Here is a 24,257-nt window from a genome sequence, read left to right on the forward strand (position 1 = left end):
ATACTTGTCTCTTTTTTTTTTTTTAATTGTTGACACTCTTAAAGAGAATTATTAAACAATTAAGAAAAATATAAGAACAATTATAATATCTGACATGAATTACTCACCCTCTTGTCGTTCCAAACCCGTAAGACCTTCGGAACACAAATTAAGATATTTTTAATGAAATCCGAGAGCTTGCATTGTGGTACTGTTATAAACGTGTCGAATACTGACAAGGAAGAAGAGAAATTGTTGAATGAAGTCATTATTTTTGCTTTCTTTGCCCACATTTTCCGTAGCTTCATAAAATTACAGTTGAACCACTGATGTCACATGGACTATTTTAATGATGTCCTTACTACTTTTCTGGGCCTTGAACTTGTTAGTTGTGTTGCTGTCTATGGAGGGTCTATGGAGGTATGGAAAGCTCTCAGATTTCATAAAAAATATCTTAATTTGTGTTCCGAAGATGAAGGTCTTACGGTTTTGAAACGACATGACGACGTAATTAATGACAGAATTTTAATTTTGGGTGAACTATCTCTTTAATTGTCATTGATCCTAATACCTTTTCCTATCTCAATGGCAGCTGGCACATGCACCTCTGGAACTACATGACTTTGTGTGGATTACGTTTTGTTGTTTGCTGGGTGTATTTACGTTTATTCGTAGCAATACCAGTCTGGGCTCTTATCGATTCCTTTACTGCGCGTTGTCACCAGTTTAATCGCGTTTGCCCGTAAACATCGCCCCTGTTCTGCACTTGGGTTTCTGCTGTAAGTTGAATCGGGTCCGTTTGTGTTGACTGTGACCTTGCTGCTGAGCGAGCGACGCTAATCGCAGCGCAGCATGAAGAATGAAGAGCTGTGAATAACGAGGGGAATCTAAAGTGTGAGAGGGGGACACAGACTCACTGACGGATGCAGGACAGAGCGAGAGCTGAAACTGATTGCAGTGGACACACCTTCTGCCAGAGAGATGTGCAAAGCTTTTATGTCAAACCAAAAACTCTTACATGGCCAGTCAGTCACAACAAAGTCTCTTTGTTTTCATAATCTTCTGTAATTATATAAAGAAATCTCTTAAAAAGTCTCTTATTGCTCACCAAGGCTGCATTTATTTGATCAAAAATACATTTAAAAACAATACAATACAATGCATCTTTATTATCAACCATGGTTGAAATTTGTCTTTGACCATGCCAATACCAGACACAAAACACCATACTAAATAACATAACCTTTTGATTAAATAATCCAATCACAATGGATATTTTAGAAATATTTCTTATAAACATTAATATTGTGAAATATTATTACAATTTAAATAAACTTTGTTCGAGTTTCATGTATTTTAAAATGTGATTTATTCCCGTAATGTGAATTTTCAGCATCTTCAGTGTCACATGATCCTTTAGAAATCATTCTAATATGCTGATTTGCTGAAACATTTTTATTTTTTTATTTTTTTTCAAACAATCCTGATTTTTTTTTATCACAGATTCCGCCAAAATATTAAGCAGGACAACCGTTTTCAACATTAATGATAATGTAATATATTAAAAATACGAAATCAGTTATTGTAAATTGTAATAATATTTCTGTTTTACTGTATTTTTGATAAAATAAATGCAGCCTTGGAGAGCAGAAGCATTAAAAACATAAAAAAAACAAAACGAACTGTTCAAAAATATTAAAAATTCAGAATGATTCCAAATTTTTGACCGTTATGGATTTATAACGATGCATTCCAAAATATACATATTTTTATGAAATACCTCCAGTTCATAACTGAGTTTATATAACTATTTTTGATCTCTTCATAACAATTGAGTCAAAAAAGGTTATTAATAAAAGGAGCATGCTTTACAAGAAAATAGGCCTACTATCTCAGTGTTTCTGCTTAAAAATTATGTTCAACTTATTACTTGCCATCTCTTTGTAAACATTTATGAAATTTACTAGAAATTTCTGAGGGACAAGTAAATCCTGCACCAGTTTTTTTCAGCATATATAATTTTCAGCTTGATGCATTTTGTTTTTTTTGAAAAGAGAAATTGTAAAATTTGTAGTACTTTGTAGAACGAACACTTCCTGTGTATGTTTGCCTCTTTAAGATGAATCGCTTTATGTATTCCCCAGCTGTAAGGCGCTTTGGATAAAAGCATCTGCCAAATGACTAAATGTAAATGTGTAGCAAATGTAACAATGCATTGTTAAAAATAAAAAATCACCATTGCCTTTATTATCTCATAATGCTCTGTATGATGCTGTAATGTCAGTTATGATTTACATTTACATGTACATTTAGTCATTTAGCAGATGCGACTTACAAATGAGGACAATGGAAGCAATCAAAATCAACAAAAAGAGCAATGATATGCAAACCTATAACAAGTCTCAGTTAGCTTAACGCAGTACATGTTTCAAAGTTTTTTTTGTAATTATATAATAAAAAGAAAACAGATAGAATAGGAAAAAGAATAGAGAAGCTATAGTGTCAGTTTTTTTACCTTTTTGACCAAAGAAGCCCCATCGCTTCTTGTATTCAGAGCATTGATATAATACATGAATTAACCCTGATTAATTTTGTGAATCCAGAAGTTTGAAGAACTGTAGGCTGCTATGTTAACTCATGAATACAGCAGACGTGAACTGTGGACAGAAGGAGAGACATGGACGCTCACCCAGAACTAGCAAACTCAATCAATGAAAATGTAAAATTGAGCACAAATCAGAGATTATCCTCACTCTCTCAGACATAAAAGCGCAAATGTGTATGACAGATGTTTAAGACAGGTCGGCCCCTGAGCTCGCCCAGCGGTGCCGCGTCATGCAGCGGCGCTGACAGAATGGGGTTCAATTCTGTCTCGTCTCACTTTATCTGCCCTTGTGTTTCCATCTGGATCTCCTTCTCCTCTCCGCATCTCTCTCATCCAGTCTTTTTCTTGAGGCTGACCGTTTGGCAAGACACATGCAACAGTCATTAGCAGTGTGACTCTTCACAAGTTCAGTTTGCTGAAAATAATGCTTGGAAAGTTGCCTTATTTTTAATGCAAACTTAAAGGGAAAATTGAAGTAATCAGCTAAAGGCGAAGAAACCAAACTCTTCCTGAATAAATGAAGTATTATTAAGTTTAACATGTCAGTTTCAGTTAATAAATGGATACATAAAAATAAGTGTAATCGATTTCCAACATTTTGTCAAGTAAACGGAACTTGTTTTAGCACAATATAGGGATATGGCAAATTGTGAAATCAAATATAATATTAAGATTGCTAAATTGCTTTGCATAAAATGAATGGCATAACATCAATAATTATTTTTGAATAAATTATTCACATATATGATGTGTATTGTGTATTATGTAATAAAAAATGTTTCTGCATATTATTATACACTTTAAAATAATCCATATTGAAGACAAATGAAGCAAAAATCAGTATTAAAACATAAAACCATAATAACCTCTAATTAACATGCTGATTAATTGTTTGTATATGAGTTGGTTAAAGACAGACATTTGAAATTTGATACATTCTTTTTTTATTCTCAATTTGGACTATTTTAATGTGTCTAATAATCCAATATGTGGAACCAAATTAAATGATAAATATGTGAATAGTTTATTTAAAAATAATTATTGCTGTTATGCCATTAACTTACTAAATGATTGCAAATTTTTCTCTTTGCATTTTACTGTAAATCAATTGCATTGCTTCTTAATGACTTGTTTGATATTTTTTCCAGATGTTGACATCCAAACAAACAAAATATATGTATATAATCCTCTACAGAAAGCCACAGTATAGGATGTGGTGTGATATCTAGAATCATTGAGGCCCGGTTTCATAGACAGGACTTAGCCTAAACCAGGATTAGGCCATAGTTCAATTAGGACATTTAAGTCATTTTTATAAACATGTCTTAGAAAAAAACATTTACTAGGTTGCATCTTGAGACAAAACAAAGGCACTGATATATTTTAAGATCAATCAGTGCAAGTTTTTTCATTTGAAACATTTTAGTCTGGGACTAGGCTTAAGCCTTGTCTGTGAAACCGGGGGTGAATCTTATAAACTAATAGGCCTTACTTTCAAGGTCAAGGCACAAGCTTGCCATTGATTTTTGTATAGAGAGAAAATGAGTATCAATCTTAATGTTTCACTTACACCCAGTGTATTATATTTTAATATTTCACATTCATCAATTTTTAATTAACTCGTCATCACACAAATAATATGTGATAGAATTGATGGCTCTCATGATTAATTATTGTTATCCTGAGCATGTTGTTTATAATAAAGGCTTCATAACGGCAAGGTAATGAAAAATTGTGTATTGTTTCAGCGTTGTTCAGTTGGATTCGTCCCGCACACCAGAACCGCGTCACATCCTTTCCCGCCACTCCCTCCCCATCACCGACATCCACTGTGGCCTGATGGGACCACAAGCCCGTGTTGCCACCGCATCCCTGGACCAGACCGCTAAGGTGAGTTTTTTTAATCCTCTCCTAAAGGATGTAAATTGCATACATCACAAAATCTGAAGAGTGTATTTATATTATAGCAATCCTGTAACCTCACATTGAATTTTTCATTGCAAGATAAATGCAATACATTTTTGAATACATTTTTATACAGCACAACAAGGAGGTAATTAACATGGATTGTGTTTGCTTTTAATTCAATTAAAATCTTTTTAATAAGATTAATAGAAAATCTATTTTTGCTGCTTGTTCAATTAAGTTAATTAAATGAGCTACTGCAACACAATTTTGTCACAACTTCATTTTATTGTACACACAGAACGCATCTTTGCATCTTAAAATACGAGATGCAGCACTCAGAATATTGTTTTTATAAAAAAGCACAGTGCAGAAGGCATCTTTCGCTCTGTTAATGTCAAATAAAACCATTCCAACAAAAGCTTGTAACATTTACCCCGTCTCTGGATCTTCTGATTGGTCCACTGTTTTGGAACTGACATTCATTGAACGCTGATGCATGTAAGAGTTGAAGTTGTTTTAACTTGCCATGGTGTCTTAAAAACGTAGTGCTCATGTGCAAGATGCTGTAAAAGATGCGAGACATAAGCACAATGGTCACAAACAACTGTCTAGCGCATGCACGTAGGAAAACTATAGAAAAGTTGCACATTGGTGTGGAAAAGCATGTTCTGTATGAACGGCCCCTTAAAATAGAGCAGTTTTTTCAAAGAAACACTGAATGATGGTGGAGACTGGCCAAACAAATAATTGTTTTGCTCAGAAAGCCTTAATTTAATTGCATGGAAAAAAATTCCTAAATGTAATTGATTGTTTTTTATTTTTGTGTTGTGTATAAATCAATCATAAATCAATAAATACATAAAATATACGCGGCACTGTGCATCTTAACATAGCTATAGTTGTTTAATACATCTGTTTGTGTCCATTTATTGTTCCAAATAACATTTATTGTAAATGCCAGACCACTTTAAAATGCATCTCCACATCCTTATGTTCCGCATGTGCCACCTACACACATCTTTGTATTTGATCTAATGCTTTGTAGGGGAAGCCTGTTTTATATCGGCTAATTTAATATGCTGATGTCTTCATCGGTTCTGTGCAGTTTTTGCATATTTCTGTCATATGCACCTAAAGCTGCTTCACTTGTAATCCAGTTTGTAGCTTATTTAACTTGCTAAACTCTCGTAATGGCATCAAGAAATCGGGTCATGAATGGAGTACTTGGCTTGAGATGATGTCCTGTATTTTCTTCCTTGTTTTATGTGGGAAGATGCTCTTAAATTAATGTTTGCTGTGATGAGACCTTGGATTGTCATTCAGGGGAAGTTTGCATCCCTTTTGCGCTTGTTCTTTGTTGATGTGCACTTTTTATAGACCTTATTAGGCATTTACAAGCCTCCTGTCGTCCAGCTAAAACACTTAAAATGGGGTAATTTTGTTATAAATGGACAATAATGCATGCTTCCCCTTCCTCAAGTTTGAAACTTTGCTGAAATGTGATTTTACCGTTAATGAATGCGACATAGGGTCAGTAAGTGTCTAGCGGTGATGTAAACTGCATAAGTAGCAGATTTGAGTCTCTGTGCTGCTGTTTCTCATGGGTGGCTTCGGGTGACATGGTTGATTTGACTGAGAAGACTGTGTGAAGATCAGTGCCAGAGAAAATGATGTCCAGTGTGATGGACAGTACGGGGAAGAACATACTGTTCCACCTGCTCTAGGAACAGAGATCCATACAATATTAAACACATCTGATGGCTCACACAAGTTTAAAACCATACTAGGTTTGACTGATTTGACTGGTGTTGATTGGCTAGTAAATAAAAAAAAAAAATTCAATTAAAGGGACGGTTCATCCAAAAATTAAATTTGTCATCATTTGCTTACCCTCAAGTTGGTCCAAACCAATGAGTTTGGCACTTTTTGGTCCCTGTTGATTTTCTTTTATTCTATGGAAAGCAATAGGGATCAAAAACTGGGCACCATCAATACTTCAAAAAAATCTTCTTTTATGTTTAACAGAACAAAGAAACTCAAGCAGGTTTGGAACTTGAGGGCAAGTAATGATGACATAATTTTTATTTTTGGGTGAATTATCCCTTTAATACATTACTTCATAATTAACATCACAAAAACTAGCTTTCTAAAATGCAGTGTGGAAAAAATAAATAAAAATTGATCCCCTGCTGATTTTGTACGTTTGCCCACTGACAAAGAAATGATCAGTCTATAATTTTAATGGTAGGTTTATTGTAACAGTGAGAGACAGAATAACAACAAAAAATCCAGAAAAATGCATTTAAAAAAGTTATAAATTGATTTGCATTTTAATGAGTCAAATAAGTATTTGACCCCTTCACAAAACATGACTTAGTACTTGGTGGCAAAACCCTTGTTGGCAATCACAGAGGTCAGACGTTTCTTGTAGTTGGCCACCAGGTTTGCACACATCTCGGGAGGGATTTTGTCCCACTCCTCTTTGCAGATCCTCTCCAGGTCATTAAGGTTTTGAGGCTGACGTTTGGCAACTCAAACCTTCAGCTCCCTCCACAGATTTTCTCTGGGATTAAGGTCTGGAGACTGGCTAGGCCACTCCAGGACCTTAATGTGCTGCTTCTTGAGCCGCTTCTTTGTTTCCTTGGCCGTGTGTTTTGGGTCATTGTCATGCTGGAATACCCATCCACGACCCATTTTCAATGCCCTGGTTGGCTTCAATGCCCTGGCCCCTGGCTGTACATGGCCCCGTCCATCGTCCCTTTGATGCAGTGCAGTTGTCCTGTCCCCTTAGCAGAAAAACACCCCCAAAGCATAATGTTTGACATTATTCCACCTCCATGTTTGACGGTGGGGACGGTGTTCTTGGTGTCATAGGCAGCATTCCTCCTCCTCCAAACATGGCGAGTTGAGTTGATGCCAAAGACACTTTTACCCACTTCTCCTCTGAATCATTCAGATGTTCACTGGCAAACTTCAGACGGGTCTGTATATGTGCTTTCTTGAGCAGGGGGACCTTGCAGGCGCTGCAGGATTTCAGTCCTTCACAGCGTAGTGTGTTACCAATTGTTTTCTTGGTGACTATGGTCCCAGCTGCTTTGAGATCATTGACAAGATCCTCCCGTGTAGTTCTGGGCTGATTCCTCACCGTTCTCATGATCATTGAAACTCCACGAGGTGAGATCTTGCATGGAGCCCCAGTCCGAGGGAGATTGACAGTTATTTTGTTTCTCTTCTATTTGCGAATAATCACACCAACTGTTGTCACCTTCTCACCAAGCTGCTTGGCGATCTTGTCCCTGATATCCTTGGACAGCTCTTTGGTCTTGGCCATGGTGGAGAGTTTGGAATCTGATTGATTGATTGCTTCTGTGGACAGGTGTCTTTTATACAGGTAACAAATTGAGATTAGGAGCACTCCCTTTTACACCTGGGATCCAGAAATCTTGCTGATTGATAGGGGATCAAATACTTATTTTACTCATTAAAGCGCAAATCAATTTATAACATTTTTTAAATGCGTTTTTCTGGATTTTTTTGTTATACTGTCTCTCACTGTTCAAATAAACCTACCACTAAAGTTATAGACTCATAATTTATTTGTCAGTGCAAACGTACAAAATCAGAAGGGGATAAATTTTTTTTTCCACTGAATTATACTGTATTTGCTCCATTTCATTAGACTTAATTAGTGGAAACCAATATATTTCCAAGGCCAATGTACCTGCTGATATTTGACATCTTTCAAGTATCGCAGTCGGCCAGTAAGTTTTTCTGTTTGGCCGATGTGTTCGAGCTGGGACTTTTATTTTGACAGCGCTAAGAACGGCAGCAGCTGAGCACAGCGCTCACTTTCTCCCTCTTCATTGTTTGTTGTTACAGTTTAACTGTTCTTTCTAATAGGGATAGAAGTCTGTCTAATAATCAGATAATAATAATACCAAAAAGTATTATAATGATTGCTTTTATATTATTAGTAATAGAAAGCCAAACATAATACTTGCTCGTTTGCCATCAGCATTCAGCAAATACGTATTTATATTATTTAAGCAGATCTTTGAATGTCTAATTAACATTTAATTCCATAAACCTTATAAAGTGAGATCTTATAAAGATCTTATAAAGTGTGCATTTGTATCCCGTATAATGTATGCGACCACCCTGCTCTCTAAGATATCGGCATCGGCTGTCAAAAACACATTATCGGTCAACGACTAGACTTAATCAGTTGGCTACAGACCGCAGTAATCTTATTTTGTTTAGGAAGATGGGGACATTGTCACATTCTGTGTACAGGTTTTTTCATATTATTATCATTATAAATATTATCATTTATGTTGAAAATGTTTGTTTTGTTTAACATAGTGTAAACTGTGCTACATTTTAAAAAAACTTTCTAAAACTACATTACGTAAAACACTAAAACAGTATTTCGGTGTCCGCTATGATACCGCACACAGAGTGATATGAATGTTGAAACGTTTTGAGTAGGGATGCATGATATTATTGGACTGATATCGGAATCGGCCGATAATGGCTTTAAATGTGAATATCAGCATCGGCCTGATATGAAAAATGATGCTGATATGTCTTGCCAATAAGAATAATACATTAACTCGCATGTGCTCAGGGTTTGCTAGTGATTAGATCACGTTAGCAGTGTGGCTCATTCTTGAAGCAAAGTTTTGTCTGAATGACGATTAGATTCACTCTTTTGGATCTCTGCATTTAATCTGTGAACGCACATACACAGTTTTAATCTGTATGGGGTGCTGTTGGCCTAATTCTAATTAAATTAAAAGTGAATAGCCTACACAAGTAACATTTGGAATCTGTTTCTGATTAAATAAAGCAGTAATTGATGTTATAAAATAATGAGTATGTTTTGATTTAAAGGTAAGAAGCTATAGCTTGCATGAAAAACCCCCCACAAACATGACACTTGTAAATTAAATAATTTTATATATACTGATTTATTCATTAATGTGTAATATGTTTTATTTTTTAAACAAATCATAAGCTCTAAAAGATTTTCAGAATTTTCACAACTCTTTTGTTTTAGACCATCTACAAATGTTAAATCTTATAAATAAAATAAAATGTTAGGGTTAACACTGCATCTTTCTGGGGGGGGGGGGGGGGGGGGGGAATGCAGCGATTGATATATAGTTTATCTATAGTTATTTTCAAAGCATCAATGTGCTGTCAAAATTATTTTGCTATTGCTATTTTGCCAAAGACCATCTGGATGATCCAGAAGAGGCCTGGGAGAAGGTCATGTGGTCAGATGAGACCCAAATTGAACTTTTTGGTATAAATTCCACTTGCCGTGTTTGGAGTAAAAAGAAGGATGAGTACAATCCCAATAACACCATCCCAACTGTGAAGCATGGGGGTGGAAACATCATGCTTTGGGGGTGCTTTTCTGCAAAGGGGACAGGACGACTGCACCGTATTGAGGGGAGGATGGATGGGGCCATGTATCGCAAGATTTTGGGCAACAACCTCCTTCCCTCAGTAAGAGCATTGAAGATGGGTCGTGGCTGAGTCTTCCAGCATGACAATGACACCAAACACACAGCAAGGGCTACTAAGGAGTGGCTCCATAAGCATTTCAAGGTCCCGGAGTGGCCTAGCAAGTCTCCAGACCTGAACCCAATAGAAAATCTATGGAGGGAGCTGAAACTCTGTGTTGCCCAGCGACAGCCCCAAAACCTGAAAGATCTGGAGAAGACCTGTATGGAGGAGTGAGCCAAAATCCCTGCTGCAGTGTGTGCAAACCTGGTCAAGAACTACAGGAAACGTCTGACCTCTGTAATTGTAAACAAAGGTTTCTGTACCAAATATTAAGTTCTATTTTTCTATTGTATCAAATACTTATTTCATGCAATAAAATGGAAATTAATTATTCAAAAATCATACAATGTGATTTTCTGGATTTTTAAAAAATATTCTGTCTCTCACAGTTGAGATGTACCTACGATGAAAATTACAGATCTCTCCATTCTTTGTATGTGGGAAAACTTGAAAAATCGGCAGTGTATCAAATACTTATTTGCCCCACTGTATATATATATATATATATATATATATATATATATATATATTTATATTTACATTTATTCATTTAGCTGACGCTTTTTATCCAATTGGAGACAATATATATATGTCAGAGGTCGCACGCCTCTGGAGCAACTAGGGGTTAAGTGTCTTGCTCAGGGACACATTGGTGTCTCACAGTGGATTCGAACCCGGGTCTCTCACACCAAAGGCATGTGTCTTATCCACTGCGCCATCACCACCCCTATATATATATATATATACAGTATATTTATTAGTATGTACATAACATAACAAGCGTACATATGTAAGTATTTAGTTCTACCATTTTACTCAAAATCAACTGATTAATCGCTCTTTCCTTTTTAGTAATTTATGGATAATGGAAGACTCACGGAGCTTCTAATTTTCAAATCCAACAATAAACTGCACTTTTTAGATTAAACTCCAGGATGAGAAACTGCACACCAGAAGCATCAAAATATCAAAGGAGGCATCAGCAGCAGAGCGTCCCTCCAAGGTCATCCAGAGATCGCCCTGTTGACTCGCTTTGAGTGTTTCCTGTGTGATCATTGAACCTCGGTGCTGAATAATTTCCAGTCCGTTATTGATACACTCTAAAGAAGTGAAGGACTTGTTTGATCTTTCATGGATCTTTGAGCCCGAGGAACACTTCAACTCTCACCGCTGATTTACTCGTCGCGTCTAACAATGTTGCGGTGTGATTTTGGATGAGACTTTATTCCTGTTGTCATTGACATTGCTTTGACAAAGATTATGCCAATAATTAAGCCCATTATAAAGAAGCCACAGGCATGACTGATCTACAGGCTACATCCTCTGAGGATCTGTCATGAACGCTGCTTAGTCTTTGTTTAAACTGGAGGTGTGCCCATGGCGCCACTGCACACAGGCATTCAATGTCACACGGAGTGCACTCTCTCATTACCCACAATCCCCTATGGGGCTTTTGCAGGACCGGTGAGGAGAAATGGGTGAACGAGGTGTGGGTGATAATAAAGGGGAGTTTACCTCAGGGTGACTCACCCCTCTTTTCTCAGGACCATTTCCAAGATTGTTTTTGGAATGAATGTCCTGACAAAACATGCTCGTAGGTCTCGTATAATCAGCCTCGTCTCACGCTGTCCAAAGCCATTTGAACGCTGTGGCTGCCATCAGGGTCTCAGGGCCAATCTATACCCGAATCGATCAACCCCTAGAAGGAGCCAGCGATTAAAAAAAAAAAAATATTTTGTGGTGTCCGTGGGTATGCGGCTCACGCTGTTTAATTGGGTGACACGTTCTGCACTCAGCTGTTTTGAATGATGCTTGTGTCATGGGCTTCCCGTGTAGATATTTTCATGGCTGGTTTAAGGCTGATGTTTATCAGCTTGGCTCTGCTGTGGAAGAACTGCAGCGGGTTGCAGTATTTTGACGTCAGGTGGCATCTTATTCTAGATGTGGATGTGAGCGCATCCAAAAATGAGCATAATACCCCCAACATTTATAAATAATAAATCACAGTAAACATTTCTTCTGCCAAGTAGTATAGTTCATTAGTCTAATTGTAGACTGTCAGCAGTTGCCAAACAGCTTGGTGCGTTAATATAGAATTCAACTGATGTGTGGTCACGGGTTCATGGGATCCAAAATAATTTTTTTGCATTGTTTTTTGGCAAAGAGAAGGTTATTTTATCTCTTTGTTTGTTTTTTCTTTTAAGTAATTGATTTTTGTTCAGCAAGCATTCTTTAAATTGGATTGAGAATACTGATCTGTATAGCAGATTTCAAAAGCTATATTTATCCACCTTTTATAGTGTACATTATAATGAAGTCGCTTATAAATTCAGTTGAAGCAAAACATTTTTGTTTTAATTTTCTATATTTAAAAAAGATAGAATTATAATATGTATATATCACTTTAACATGAAACAATTCAGGCTTTCTATAGTTTGACTAGAACCATTTACTCCTAAATTATTTACACTATTTACTAGGGATGTAACGGTACACGTAATACACAGAAATGTTCAGTATGGGTCTTTCAGTTCGGTATGCATGTGTACCAAACAAATACAGCATTGTTTTAACCATTGCACGAGTAGAAATTTCATTCATTGGAAATTTCCAGTTCTATATCGTGTTACTTTTGATAATAAACAAAGTCTCATCTTTCAAATTATGTCCATTTTTTTCAGGAAATTCAAACAATAAATGTTGTTTTGACGCTCTTTGTTGTGGCACGACAGATCGCTGTATAAACACCTCAGTTCAAACGGCAGTGCATAGTGTGAGTGAGCGTGGTCATCCCTTCCCATTTACTACTAGTTACTAGTTGACTACTACTAAAAACTTTTCGGGACTGGACGGAAAAGAAGAATCCTCCCACTGCCAACAGCTGTCTACGTTCAAACAGACGAGAAAGAAATGCCTCTTGTGGAATCCACTTGCTGCATAAACTGCCACAGACTTCTACATAGGATTACGATTTTTGAAACAAAGTTACTTGCTGCACTTCCAAAACAGGTGGAACACACAGCAGATCGTCATCACGGACCCTCTCAGCATACAGCCGGTGAGTCCTGGCATACAGCCGGAGAGTCCTCACCGAAACTGCTCGACAGACTAATCGATGGCACAAACAGGGAGCGAGACCCAAAGGCTCTCGAGACATCAGATTATCACAAGTATCTCGTATTGCTGTGGTAGCATCCTCTACCACAGATATGGCTATGAAAAGGCTTGCAAACGCTGGTATTCTACCACCCCCTATACATCTTGAGAACAGATTCAAAGCATTAATGAATGTGGGTGAGGAATCCTCAAATGTGACAAAACTAGGGCTGTCAGCGTTAACACGTCAACGCATGCGATTAATCTAAAAATTTTAACGTGTTAATATTTTTTTTACGCAAATTAATCGCTTGATAAGGTTTCACCCCAACTTCTTGCCGTCATCGCAGCGCGGAAAGTAATCATTGCCTGCGTCCCAATATGCACACGAGCCATCCTAAATTCTATGTGATATTAGTAATTTTCAATACTATTTAGGGCAGATAGGGTGGATAGTATGCACATCGGGATGCAGGGATTGTGTGATTATGAGGCGCCGGGCTAGACAACAATGAAGCGAACGCGGAGAGAGCTGTTCCCGTCTTCTGAATTCTCTGATAACCCAGGGCAAAGCCTAATCCAATCAGCAGAAAACCCGTTATCATGGTTCCGAATAGGTAGATGTCTTCAATGTCCTCCACGGAAAGAGCCGCCAGACACACGACCCGCAATCTCTCCCATGTGTCCATCGTGTAGCAAGTAGCGAACGTTCCGGCCGGACAATTGGGCTCCACCGAACCCAGGGCTCTTGTAGAGAATATGGTGTCAATTGCGTTGAGAGACCAGTTGATCAAATCCATGATTTTTCGGTTTGGAGAGCAGTGCAGAAGAGTCTCTCAGTGTTAGACAATAGACAAGACGAGAAGCAAGCAGGGAAGATAAGGGGAGGAGAGGAGAGGAAAAAGCGTCCGCCTTTGCTGAGAGCCAAACAAAATTTTGTTTCCAGTCTTGGAGAAACTTGTTCATGCCTTTATCACCAGCAGGATGGATTATTGTAATGGTCTCCTCACAGGCCTTCCCAAGAAGACCATTAGACAGCTGCAGCTCATCCAGAACGCTGCTGCCAGGATTCTGACTAGAACCAGAAAATCTGAGCATATCACACCAGTCCTCAAGTCCTTACACTGGCTTCCAGTTACATTTAGGATTGATTTTAAAGAACTTTTACTCATTTATAAATCACTCAATGGCATAGGACCTAAATACATTGCAGATATGCTCACTGAATATAAACCTAACAGACCACTCAGATCATTAGGATCGTTAGTTTGCTAGAGAAATTAAGTCTATAGAAGAGCATTTTGCGAAATATTAGACTATATATATGCATTATATGTTTTACTTTACCTGTTAGTGATATCTTAATTTTTGAATGTATGTTTAAATAAATCTGTTATGAAACAAGTTAGTGACAGCCACTGTGTAAATTAATATATTTCAGCAACAAATAGAAATTGTATAGTTTAGAAGTTAATCGAAAAAACTGCATTACCTGCAATTTATATGTATGCATACAATTTTTTATTGTGTTAAAATTGTATATTATATTTAAAAATAAATGGTAATTAAATTTAAGATTGGGCTCTGTTGTTAACTGTAACCTTAATTTATTAATTTAAAAGTGTTCCCTATAGTTTAGAGCATAAACAGAGTTAGATTTTTATCCCTAAAAAAATTTAAATTTTAATTGAATTTATTTAAAGAAAGAGCAATTTGTTCAGTAAACCACTGTTTAATAAAAGAAAAGCAATTTTATGTTTCGTTTTTCCCCCATACTGAACTGTGACGTCAAAACCGAGGAACCGTGAGGTTTGTGTGCTATTACACCCCTACTATTTACTATTTACGTGTCTGTTTAATTTAATTGCCATTATGAACCCGTGCAACATTGTTTTAAAACTGTCAATAGCGTGCGGCATGAGAAGTGTGTCTGGAATGAGCATTTCAAAGACAACTCAAGGCAGCAAGGTGCTGAGAGGACTTAAACTTTGTCATCGGCATTCAGTCCTTCCAATCCGCCACTTTACTGGCCCGTGAACGACAGGGAAACCTTTCTGTTAGCTGTACTAAAGAGTTCCGAAGATCCCTTTTAAATTAGATTGAAATGCAGCCAAAATCTCTTTGGAAAGTGTTAAAATGCAATAGTCCTTAATTTTATTTTGGGATAGTTTAATTTGCACTTGAAGTGGTCTTGTTACCAACTTAGCTTGCATTAGTCACCGTACGCTTAGCTGTTAGGGCGCCAATCTGTTTTTTCATCATTAACAAAAAAATAAATCAAAATAATTATTTATAAAGCTGAAATGAAATGTATTTGGTTTTAACTACACTAAAATTGAATACCAAATTTGAAATTGATGCTAAATAAACTAGTGGATTTTTCAAAATGGCTATTTCCACGTCTCTTCCTGCAGCAACCAAAGTACAGGTCTTTCTTGTCGATTTTGTACAAGCACCTGAAATCACTACATACTGTATCTATCTACTGAAAGAAAGAGATGGGGTAAAGCTTGTTGATCAGGTTCAATGTCAAAGTTGTTTTGCTTTCTAGTCAGATGTCTGAATCATGTATCATGTTTATGAATTTCATATAGGTTTATATGAGGGCAGAAAACTGATTTCTGCTGGCCTTGAATGGAGTTCGTCTTCATTATAATGGATAGTGGGTTGAGTCATACAGTACATTGTACATTGCATGTATACAGCCTAAAGGTATGTGAAATAAATAAGCTATGTGAAAAATTTTGGAAAAATGGCATTGAAAAATGTAGTCTGGACAGAATTTAAAGGCCAGTTCTTGAATGTGTCAACCAGTAAATGTTTTTTTTTTGTTTGTTTATGGGTGTCTCCTAGGCGCTTTTTAATTAAACTCTTTTTAAGCCAGTGGAAAGTGGTGCTTCCCTTCCAGGAACGTCGAGCTGCGTCGGAAGACGCTATGGGAACGCCTTCAGCGTTATTCCGCTCTGAACATCATATGTCATCAGTCCAATAGAAGGGCGACGCGTCACGGGCGGGGTGACGTCACGACCAGAACGTATATAAGCATGTGCTTTCTGTCATTCAGCAAGCGCTCTGTATGTTGTCAGTCCGAGTCTCTGTTTGTGAGTCTTATTTAGTGTTGTCTGTCCTTATTTGAAGCAAAAGACATGCCAAAAAAGGGAAAACACAAGACCAAAACAGGGGGCGATTTCGGATCGCGCTTCAGATTGTGTGCTAGTCCTTGCCCTCGCTCTATTACTGGGGAGGACACACATAGTCTGTACGTGGTCTGCCTGGGTGCGGAGCATGCGGCAGCGGCTCTTGAGGGAGCTGACTGCTCGCACTGTGAGCGGCTCTCGCTGCGCACACTCCGCACCCGGAGGGCTCTCTTCGAGGAGAGAGCCTTTGTGAGCGCCCCGCTTGTCTTCCAAGCTTTGTAAGCTGCAGTGTTTGCACAAGCATAAGAGAAAATAAAGCCGGTCCCGCTTCTGCCGTAAAGAAAGAGAGAGAAAGGCAGAGCAGTGGCTGCGCTTGCGAGGCTCGCGAGCTGATCTGGCTGGTGAGAGTGAGACGGGTATGTCCTTATCTCCTCCCGTATCCGCCAGATCTGACGCCCCGTCTCTCGGTTTGGAAGCGGTACTCTTCCCCCCGAGACGAGGGCTCAATGCTTCGTCTCTCTTCCTCCGAGGAGGTTGACGTGACGAGCATTGACGAGGTTTCGCCGCCTCGTTCGCTCTCGAGCTCTCCGCGCGGTTTCGGTCCCGCTTCTGCCGAGGCAGAGCGGCGGCTGCACTCGCGGGGCTCGCAGGCTGATCTGGCTGGTGAGAGTGAGACGGGTATGTCCTTATCTCCTCCCGTATCCACCAGATCTGGCGCCCCGTCTCTCGTATGGAAGTGGTCTCTTCCCCCCGAGACGAGGGCTCGACGCTGCGTCTTTCTTCCTCCGAGGAGGTTGATGTGACGAGCGTTCACGAGGGTTCGCCGCCTCCGCCCACAGTATGAGGAGTTTTAGAGGTGGTTACACGGGCAGTGGCCAAACTAGACATCAGTTGGCCCCCCGAGAAAGTTTCTGTGCCGCGCGCTAGTTTACTCTGAGCGTTTTCTGCGCGCGCGGCCACCTCTACGTAGGAGCCTCTCGTTTTCCCCCCGATCTCCACATCGAGGTGTCGAGATCGTGGGTTAACTATTGTCGTCCCGCCCGCCCGCTCATTCCCGCCTCTCATTATTATGGTAATGTGCGGGAGTTGGACGCGCGCGGGTACAGAGCAATGCCCCGGGTTGAACAGACACTCGCGAGCTATCTGTCACCCGCGGGGGCGTCGGCTCTGAATGCTCCTACCCTGCCCACTAAGCCTCTGCGCACCACATCATCCTTAGTGGGCAGGGGGTATGCGACAGCAGGTCAGCCGGTGCGTGTCTGCACACTATGGCAGTGTTACAGGCGTACCAGGCCGAACTGCTGAAAGAGTTAGACGAGGGCGGTGATTAGGCCAGAAGATATTTCTCCCCCGCCGCTCTCTAACTCTTGAGGCTGCTGGGCGGGAGCAGTCCCCTCCGCATACCAGCTCCTCACACAAGGCTGCGCAGAAACAGAGCGTCGCCTCTCGCGCTCCCCCGCGGCGGAGCCGAGGGCAGCGGCGCTCTGCGTCGGGGGCCTCGAAGCCGAAGGCAGACCTGAGGGATGTCTTGTCGGCTAGGAGGTCCTCGGCAAAGAAGTCCTGACGGGCGAGCCCCAGGACTACGGAGGGCGACCCCTACTGGGGTGGAGCGGCTTGCACCGCGGCACACGGTGACCACCTCCCCTCGGTGTCCTCCGGGGATTTGTCTGTCAACCCTGCAGTTCCAGGGCACAGCAGGTCCCAGCGAGTGTTGCTCTCAGGTTACTCCGCCTGTGACATTAGCGGGCCTGAGAAACTCGCCTCGGCCGCCAGATTACGCGTCTCCTGCCGGTGCGCGGCAGTGAGGCAGCGGTCTGGCAGCTTCGCTAACACCAGAGGTCAGTCTCGAGAGACTGATTCCCTTAGTAGATCGTTTGGCAGCCTGGCAGCGACTGCCGAATGTGTCTCTTTGGGTCCTGCGGACGGTAGAGGCTGGCTATTCCATCCAGTTCGATGGGCCACCTCCGCTGTTCAACGGGGTTCTGTGTGACTACGGTCCGCCCCGAGCAGGCTCTGGTCTTGGAACAGGAAGTCGATACTTTGCTGAGGAAGGAAGCCATCGAGTTTGTTCCTCCTCACGAAGTCCACGCTGGCTGCTACAGCCGGTACTTCCAGAAAGCTGAAGTTCAAGATGCTCACTATCAGGCAGATTGTGTCTCAAATCAGGTCCAAGGACTGGTTTGTCACAGATGCCTATTCCATATATCCATCCTCCCCTCTCACAGGAAGTTCCTGAGGTTCGTTTTGGGGGCAAAGCGTATCAGTATCGGGTTCTTCCTTTCGGCCTAGCACTCTCACCCCGCACTTTCACCAAGTGTGTGGATGCAGCACTGGTCTTGTTGCGACTGCAGGGCATCCGCATACTCAATTATATCGACGATTGGTTGATTCTCGCTCAATCAGAGCGGTTGGCGGTTCGGCATCGAGATGTCGTTCGCGCCCACATGAAAGATCTGGGGTTAAGACTAAACGCCAAGAAGAGTGTGCTTTCTCCAGTTCGAGAACCACTTATCTAGGCGTAGTGTGGGATTCGACCACGATGCAGGCTCGTTTGACCCCTGCTCGGATCGAGTCAATCCTCACGGCAGTCAAGAGAGTACGAGAAGGCCAGCCACTCACTGTCAAGCAGTTTCAGAGACTGCTCGGGCCCATGGCAGCAGCGTCCAGCGTGATTCCTTCTGGCCTGCTCTACATGAGGCCCCTACAGTGGTGGCTCAAGACCAAGGGTCCGCGCTGTCAAAGTGTCACGCCGTTGTCGTGCCTTAGACATGTGGAGGGACCCTCGGTTCTTGTCCCAGGGCCCGGTGCTGGGAGCTCCTTGTCGCCGCGTCTCGCTAGCGACGGACGCTTCCCTCACCGGTCGGGGTGCGGTCATGAGTGGCCACCCTGCCCGCGGTCTGTGGAGTGATCGCCACTTGACGTGGCATATCAACCAGCTAGAGATCCTAGCTGTGTTCCGTGCGCTCAAGCACTTCCTCCCGGACCTGAGAGATCACCACGTGCTGGTCCGCACCGACAGCACGGCAGTGGTCTCTTACATCAACCACCAAGGAGGTCTGCGGTCGCGCCCCTTGTAGAAGCTGGCACACCAGACCCTTGTGTGGTCCCAGGGCCAGCTCCGATCACTGAGAGATGTGCACATTCCTGGGCATCTAAATGTGGGAGCAGACGTTCTGTCGAGACAGGGGCTGAGGCCCGGGGAATGGATGCTTCACCCAGGTGTGGTGAAGCAGATTTGGATGGTTTTTGTCCAGGCACAGGTGAACCTCTTCGCCACTCGAGAGTTAGCGCAATGTCCCCTCTGGTCCTCTCTAGCTCCTCCAGCTCCTCTGGGACTGGACGCTATGGTACAGATGTGGCCAAGGCTCCGTCTGTACGCCTTCCCCCCGATCGCTCTGCTCCCGGGAGTTCTGGCGAGAGTGCGCCGGGACGCGGTCAGTCTACTGTTAGTAGCACCGTTCTGGCCGGGCCGAGTTGGTTCTCGGACCTGATTTCTCTCCTCGACGGCACCCCGTGGCCGGTACCGATCAGGAGAGATCTCCTCTCACAGGCCGGGGGCACCATTGTGCCCCTCGCCCGGAGCTATGGAAGTTGTGGGTATGGCCTCTGAGGGGGCGCAACTCATAGCTTCCGGTCTATCAACCGAGGTTGTCGAGACCCTCCTTCAATCCAGAGCTCCCTCCACGAGGAAACTGTACGCCTTGAAGTGGAAGCTCTTCACTTCTTGGTGAGGAGATCGCCAGCTTGACCCAGTCAACTGCCCAGTTGGTACAGTTCTGGAGTTCCTGCAGGCCCGTTTCTCCGCAGGGTTAACCCACTCCACTGTTAAGGTCTATGTGGCAGCTATCTCTTCGTACCACGCCCTTATCGGTGGCCACTCAGTGGGCAGACACCCCCTAGTTACATGTTTCCTCCGGTGCGTGGAGGCTGAGGCCTCCTGTACGATCTCGGCCCCTTCGATGTTGACTGTGTGCCCAGTTTGGCTAAAGTCTTTCTCTACCCCTGAAAAAGGGGGTACGTACCGAAGGTTCTACGGTCATACCCCAGCCGGTCGTACTCCAGGCCTCTGTCTTCCTCCCTTCGGGGAACCCGGCCAGGAGAAGCACAACCGTATGTGTCCAGTGTGAGCACTGGGCACGTACATCCACAGAGCTGCTCTGTGGAGGAAGTCAGACCAACTGCTCGAGTACCATGGTCCGCCTAAGAGGGGTCTTCCTGCTACGAAGCCCACTCTTAGTAGGTGGATTGTGGATGCTGTCAATCTTGCTTACGAGGCCTCTGGGCTTGCCCATCCGTGGGAGTCAGAGCGCACTCGACCAGAGGTATGGTGGCCTCCAAGGCCCTTTGGGCAGGCGTCTCTATCCAAGACATCTGCGACGCTGCTGGGTGGTCCACGCCCCTGACATTCGCCAGGTTCTATGACCTCGACATTCGAGCCACTCCGGGCTCCTCTATTCTCTCGTCCTGACATCAGGCAGGGACTTGTCAATCTGGCGGCGTGGGCATAGCGTTCCCATAGCGTCTTCCGATGCAGCTCGACGTTCCTGGAAGGGAACAAACCAGGTTACGTATGTAACCCAGGTTCCCTGAAGGGAACGAGAGCTGCGTCTCGAAGCCATACTTCCGGCATCCCTGCCAGCACTTGCTTCATGACATGAAGCTGACGCGGGCTTCGCCGCACGTGCTAATATACGTTTTGGTCGTGACGTCACCCCGCCCGTGACGCGTCGCCCTTCTATTGGACTGATGACATAGGATGTTCAGAGCGGAATGACGCTGAAGGCGTTCCCATAGCGTCTTCCGACGCAGCTCTCGTTCCCTTCAGGGAACCTGGGTTACATACGTAACCTGGTTCGTTTTCGGTGGTGGAGAAGCACAGACGTCACTTATCAAAGGCTGAATATGAACTTTAAAGCTTCATCTCAAGCTACCATTAAACTAAAGTTTTTTTTGTGTTTTTTTTCTGATATTTGTTGGATCTAGTCACTCCCTCCCGTTTGTGCTCTGTCCCCTTCAGACAAAGTGGTCGCCATCAGATTGCCATCAATCAAGTTGATCATTTTGATGTTTAATCCGTCCCACTGTTGTTCATTAGTCATCTGAGCTCAAAAGCATCGGCTACAGTGGATTACGGCCTGTCAGTCATCGTAGATGAATTCGTCTGTCGTTGTCGTGAGGGGATTCTGTCACGGTGCACAAAGACATGGGCTTGTTAGCGCAAGAGGGATGGAGAGGTGTCTCTGTGTCAAACTGCAGACTGATCGCTGTTGGGTGTTTAATGATGGTTAAAAACGTCTGACGGCTGCATGGATTGACAAACTAGACCAGAGCTCAGCCCACACAGATGCACCGCCTAACCTTTGACCAGTGCAATGGACAGCCTGATTTATGAAATGGCCAGTTAATTTTTTTTGAACATCACATTACCTTTGCTCTACATGTTTAGAAGGAAGCTTTTATGTCTGTGGTTTCTTATGAGGGTTATTTGAATTGTGACTGATATACTGGCCGGGTGTATTAATTGGTTAATTTTTGACCATTAGAAACTATTCCAGTGGGATAGGGATGGTTTATTCAAAAATGAAAATGAGTTTCATTCTTCTGTTAAACTCAAAAGAAGCTATTTTGAAAAATGTTGGTAACCAAACAGTTGACTGTAGCCGCCATACTATGGAAAAAAAATATACTATGGAAGTCAATGGCTACCGCCAGCTGTCTGATTACCTACATTCTTCAAAATATATTATTTTGTGTTCAGTAGAAGAAACAAACTCATACAGGTTTGGAATGACATGAGGGTGAGTAAATGATGACCAAATTTTCATATTTTTCATCACCAGCTTCGTCACAGTGTTAATTTAGTATTGTGTATTATTTAATAATACTTTAAATTAGCTTTTATTTTTATATTTTCATTTGTTTTTCAGTTTGCTTTTGTCAGTTTTATTAGTTTTTTATATTTCTGAATAGCTTTATTCTTATTTCAGTTATAATTTTTTGTACGTTTTGTACTTCTAGTTGTCATTAAGTTGCCAAAGTCTGTCATCTAATATTTATATTTTATATTTATTTCTGCTCTACTTAAATTACCAAAAAATAAAGGGTTTCAGTTTTAGTTAATGACAACACTGCCTTAATGAAAAATGTTACTTTTTTAAAAAAAATTTGAGTAAATAATGTGTAAACTTAACATTCATTGAAATTAAAAGAAATATTATTTCCTGTTTATAATTAATAATTAATGTATTTAGAATTATTCTAATAAGTGTAAATATATATTTGTAGTCATGAACATTTAATATCATAACATTCTATTATATTTTATTATAATTTTATATTATTATAAGGTTGCCATTGTTATATTGTTGTTTTTATTATTATGATAGATTTATACTTTTAAAAAAAAAAAAAAAAATTTTATATGATCAGAAAATCAGCCACTCTATATATCTCCATGTTTTTCCTAAAATGTGCATAAATGATTAAATAATTAAAATGATATGGTTTCTTTTCTGCATGTCTTTTCTATTTCAGTAAAAGTGGCTATGCGATAATGGGCAGTTTCCTTTCACTCTTGACATTTTATGACTGGGTCATGGGCATTGATCCTTTTCAGTCCAAATTATTTTACGATCAGTTTGTCTTCTTTATGATGGGGCATCAATCACGCTGGACTCATGCAGGCAAGGGCGGCGGAGCTCCTCGGTTCATTCTCGTTGCACAAGCTCACATGCAGTATGTTCTTGCTCACTAAGTACTTCCACTTCAACTTTATATTTCCATTGATTGAAGATCTTTTAAAAAGCAGCTGTAAATTTGAGAATAATGGTTGTTCTCTCCTTACAAGCTCTGCAAGAATAGACCTTTCACTTGGTCTGAAAGTTTGTGTTGTTGGCTCAGCAAACTCACTGCAGAGAACTAGAGCTTTCCAAAGCTGAGCTTCTGAGCTGTCTAATGTCCACTTCAGCACTTTCTCTGAGACGATAACACTGCATTACCCCTGAACCAATGAGAGACCATCAGACTTTTTGGCAAAAGTGCTACCATTAAGTTGGAACAGGAACGTGTAGATGCTGGAGAGACGGCAGTCTTTGTGGATTTATCGTCCTGAGGGAAGCACAGTCCTGACCTAGACAGAGTAACGATTACTGAGAAGTCTTTGTCTTTTTGTTTTCACTCTTATCTGTCTCTACATTCTTTTCTCTGTCTGCCTCTCTTTGTGCCATTATTCATTTCTAGTTTAATCAATGCAAACGTCAAAGAATCTAATGATTTTGTCTGTTGTTGTTTTTCTTTTTTTGTTGCTCCACACATTAGTTTATTAAAAATATTTCTTGAGTACACCACTTCTATGCAGTATTTCTGCAGGTCTTAAACAAATCTTAATTCACGCTGTAACAAATTAAGGCCTTAAAAGGTCTTTTCAGAGCAGAAAGTGCTAAGTTCATAAAGACAAGGCATTAAATAGTGCATGCACTATGAAAAAAATAAATATCTTACTCAGTATTTTTTGTTTTGCAATGCTAATATCTAAACAGCTTGAAACAGAGATACTATCGATATGTAAATTGAACATACAGCTTGTTTTCTGAGAAATTCAACAAAATTAAATGACTTTAAGCTTAAAACAAGTGCGAATGCCTGTCAGTGGGGAATGCAAACTTGTTTTCTCTTTGAATTAAATTTTTCTGAGCACATTGGCAGATATTTGTTCTTTTTCTTTAAATCACAAACTCACTTAATTTTGAGCAATTTCACATAATAATAATAATAATAATAAAAAAACTTAATACATCTCATCTAATGTCATTTTGATTCTCAAGCAGATGGATCGGAATATTTAGAAATTTGCACTGGAAAATGACAAAAATACTGTTGAAGAACATCAGTGTTAGGGATGCATGATATTATATCGTAAAGTTATCGAAATCGGCCAAAGGCTTACATGGGTACAATAT

General features: G+C 41.0%; 1 protein-coding gene across 1 annotated transcript in view; it reads left to right on the forward strand.

Moving 5' to 3' along the window:
- The window catches only part of LOC306857211 (WD repeat-containing protein 18-like), an 80,166-nt gene that overhangs the window by 6,821 nt on the left and 49,088 nt on the right, over positions 1-24,257 (forward strand). The window contains exon 4 of the mRNA XM_079397019.1: positions 4,333-4,474. Within this exon, the coding sequence (XP_079253145.1) occupies positions 4,333-4,474 (142 nt within the window). The remainder of the gene's footprint in view (positions 1-4,332; positions 4,475-24,257) is intronic.

This window comes from Barbus barbus (genome assembly GCF_936440315.1).
Source record: "Barbus barbus genome assembly, chromosome: 37".
Classification (NCBI taxonomy): domain Eukaryota; kingdom Metazoa; phylum Chordata; class Actinopteri; order Cypriniformes; family Cyprinidae; genus Barbus; species Barbus barbus.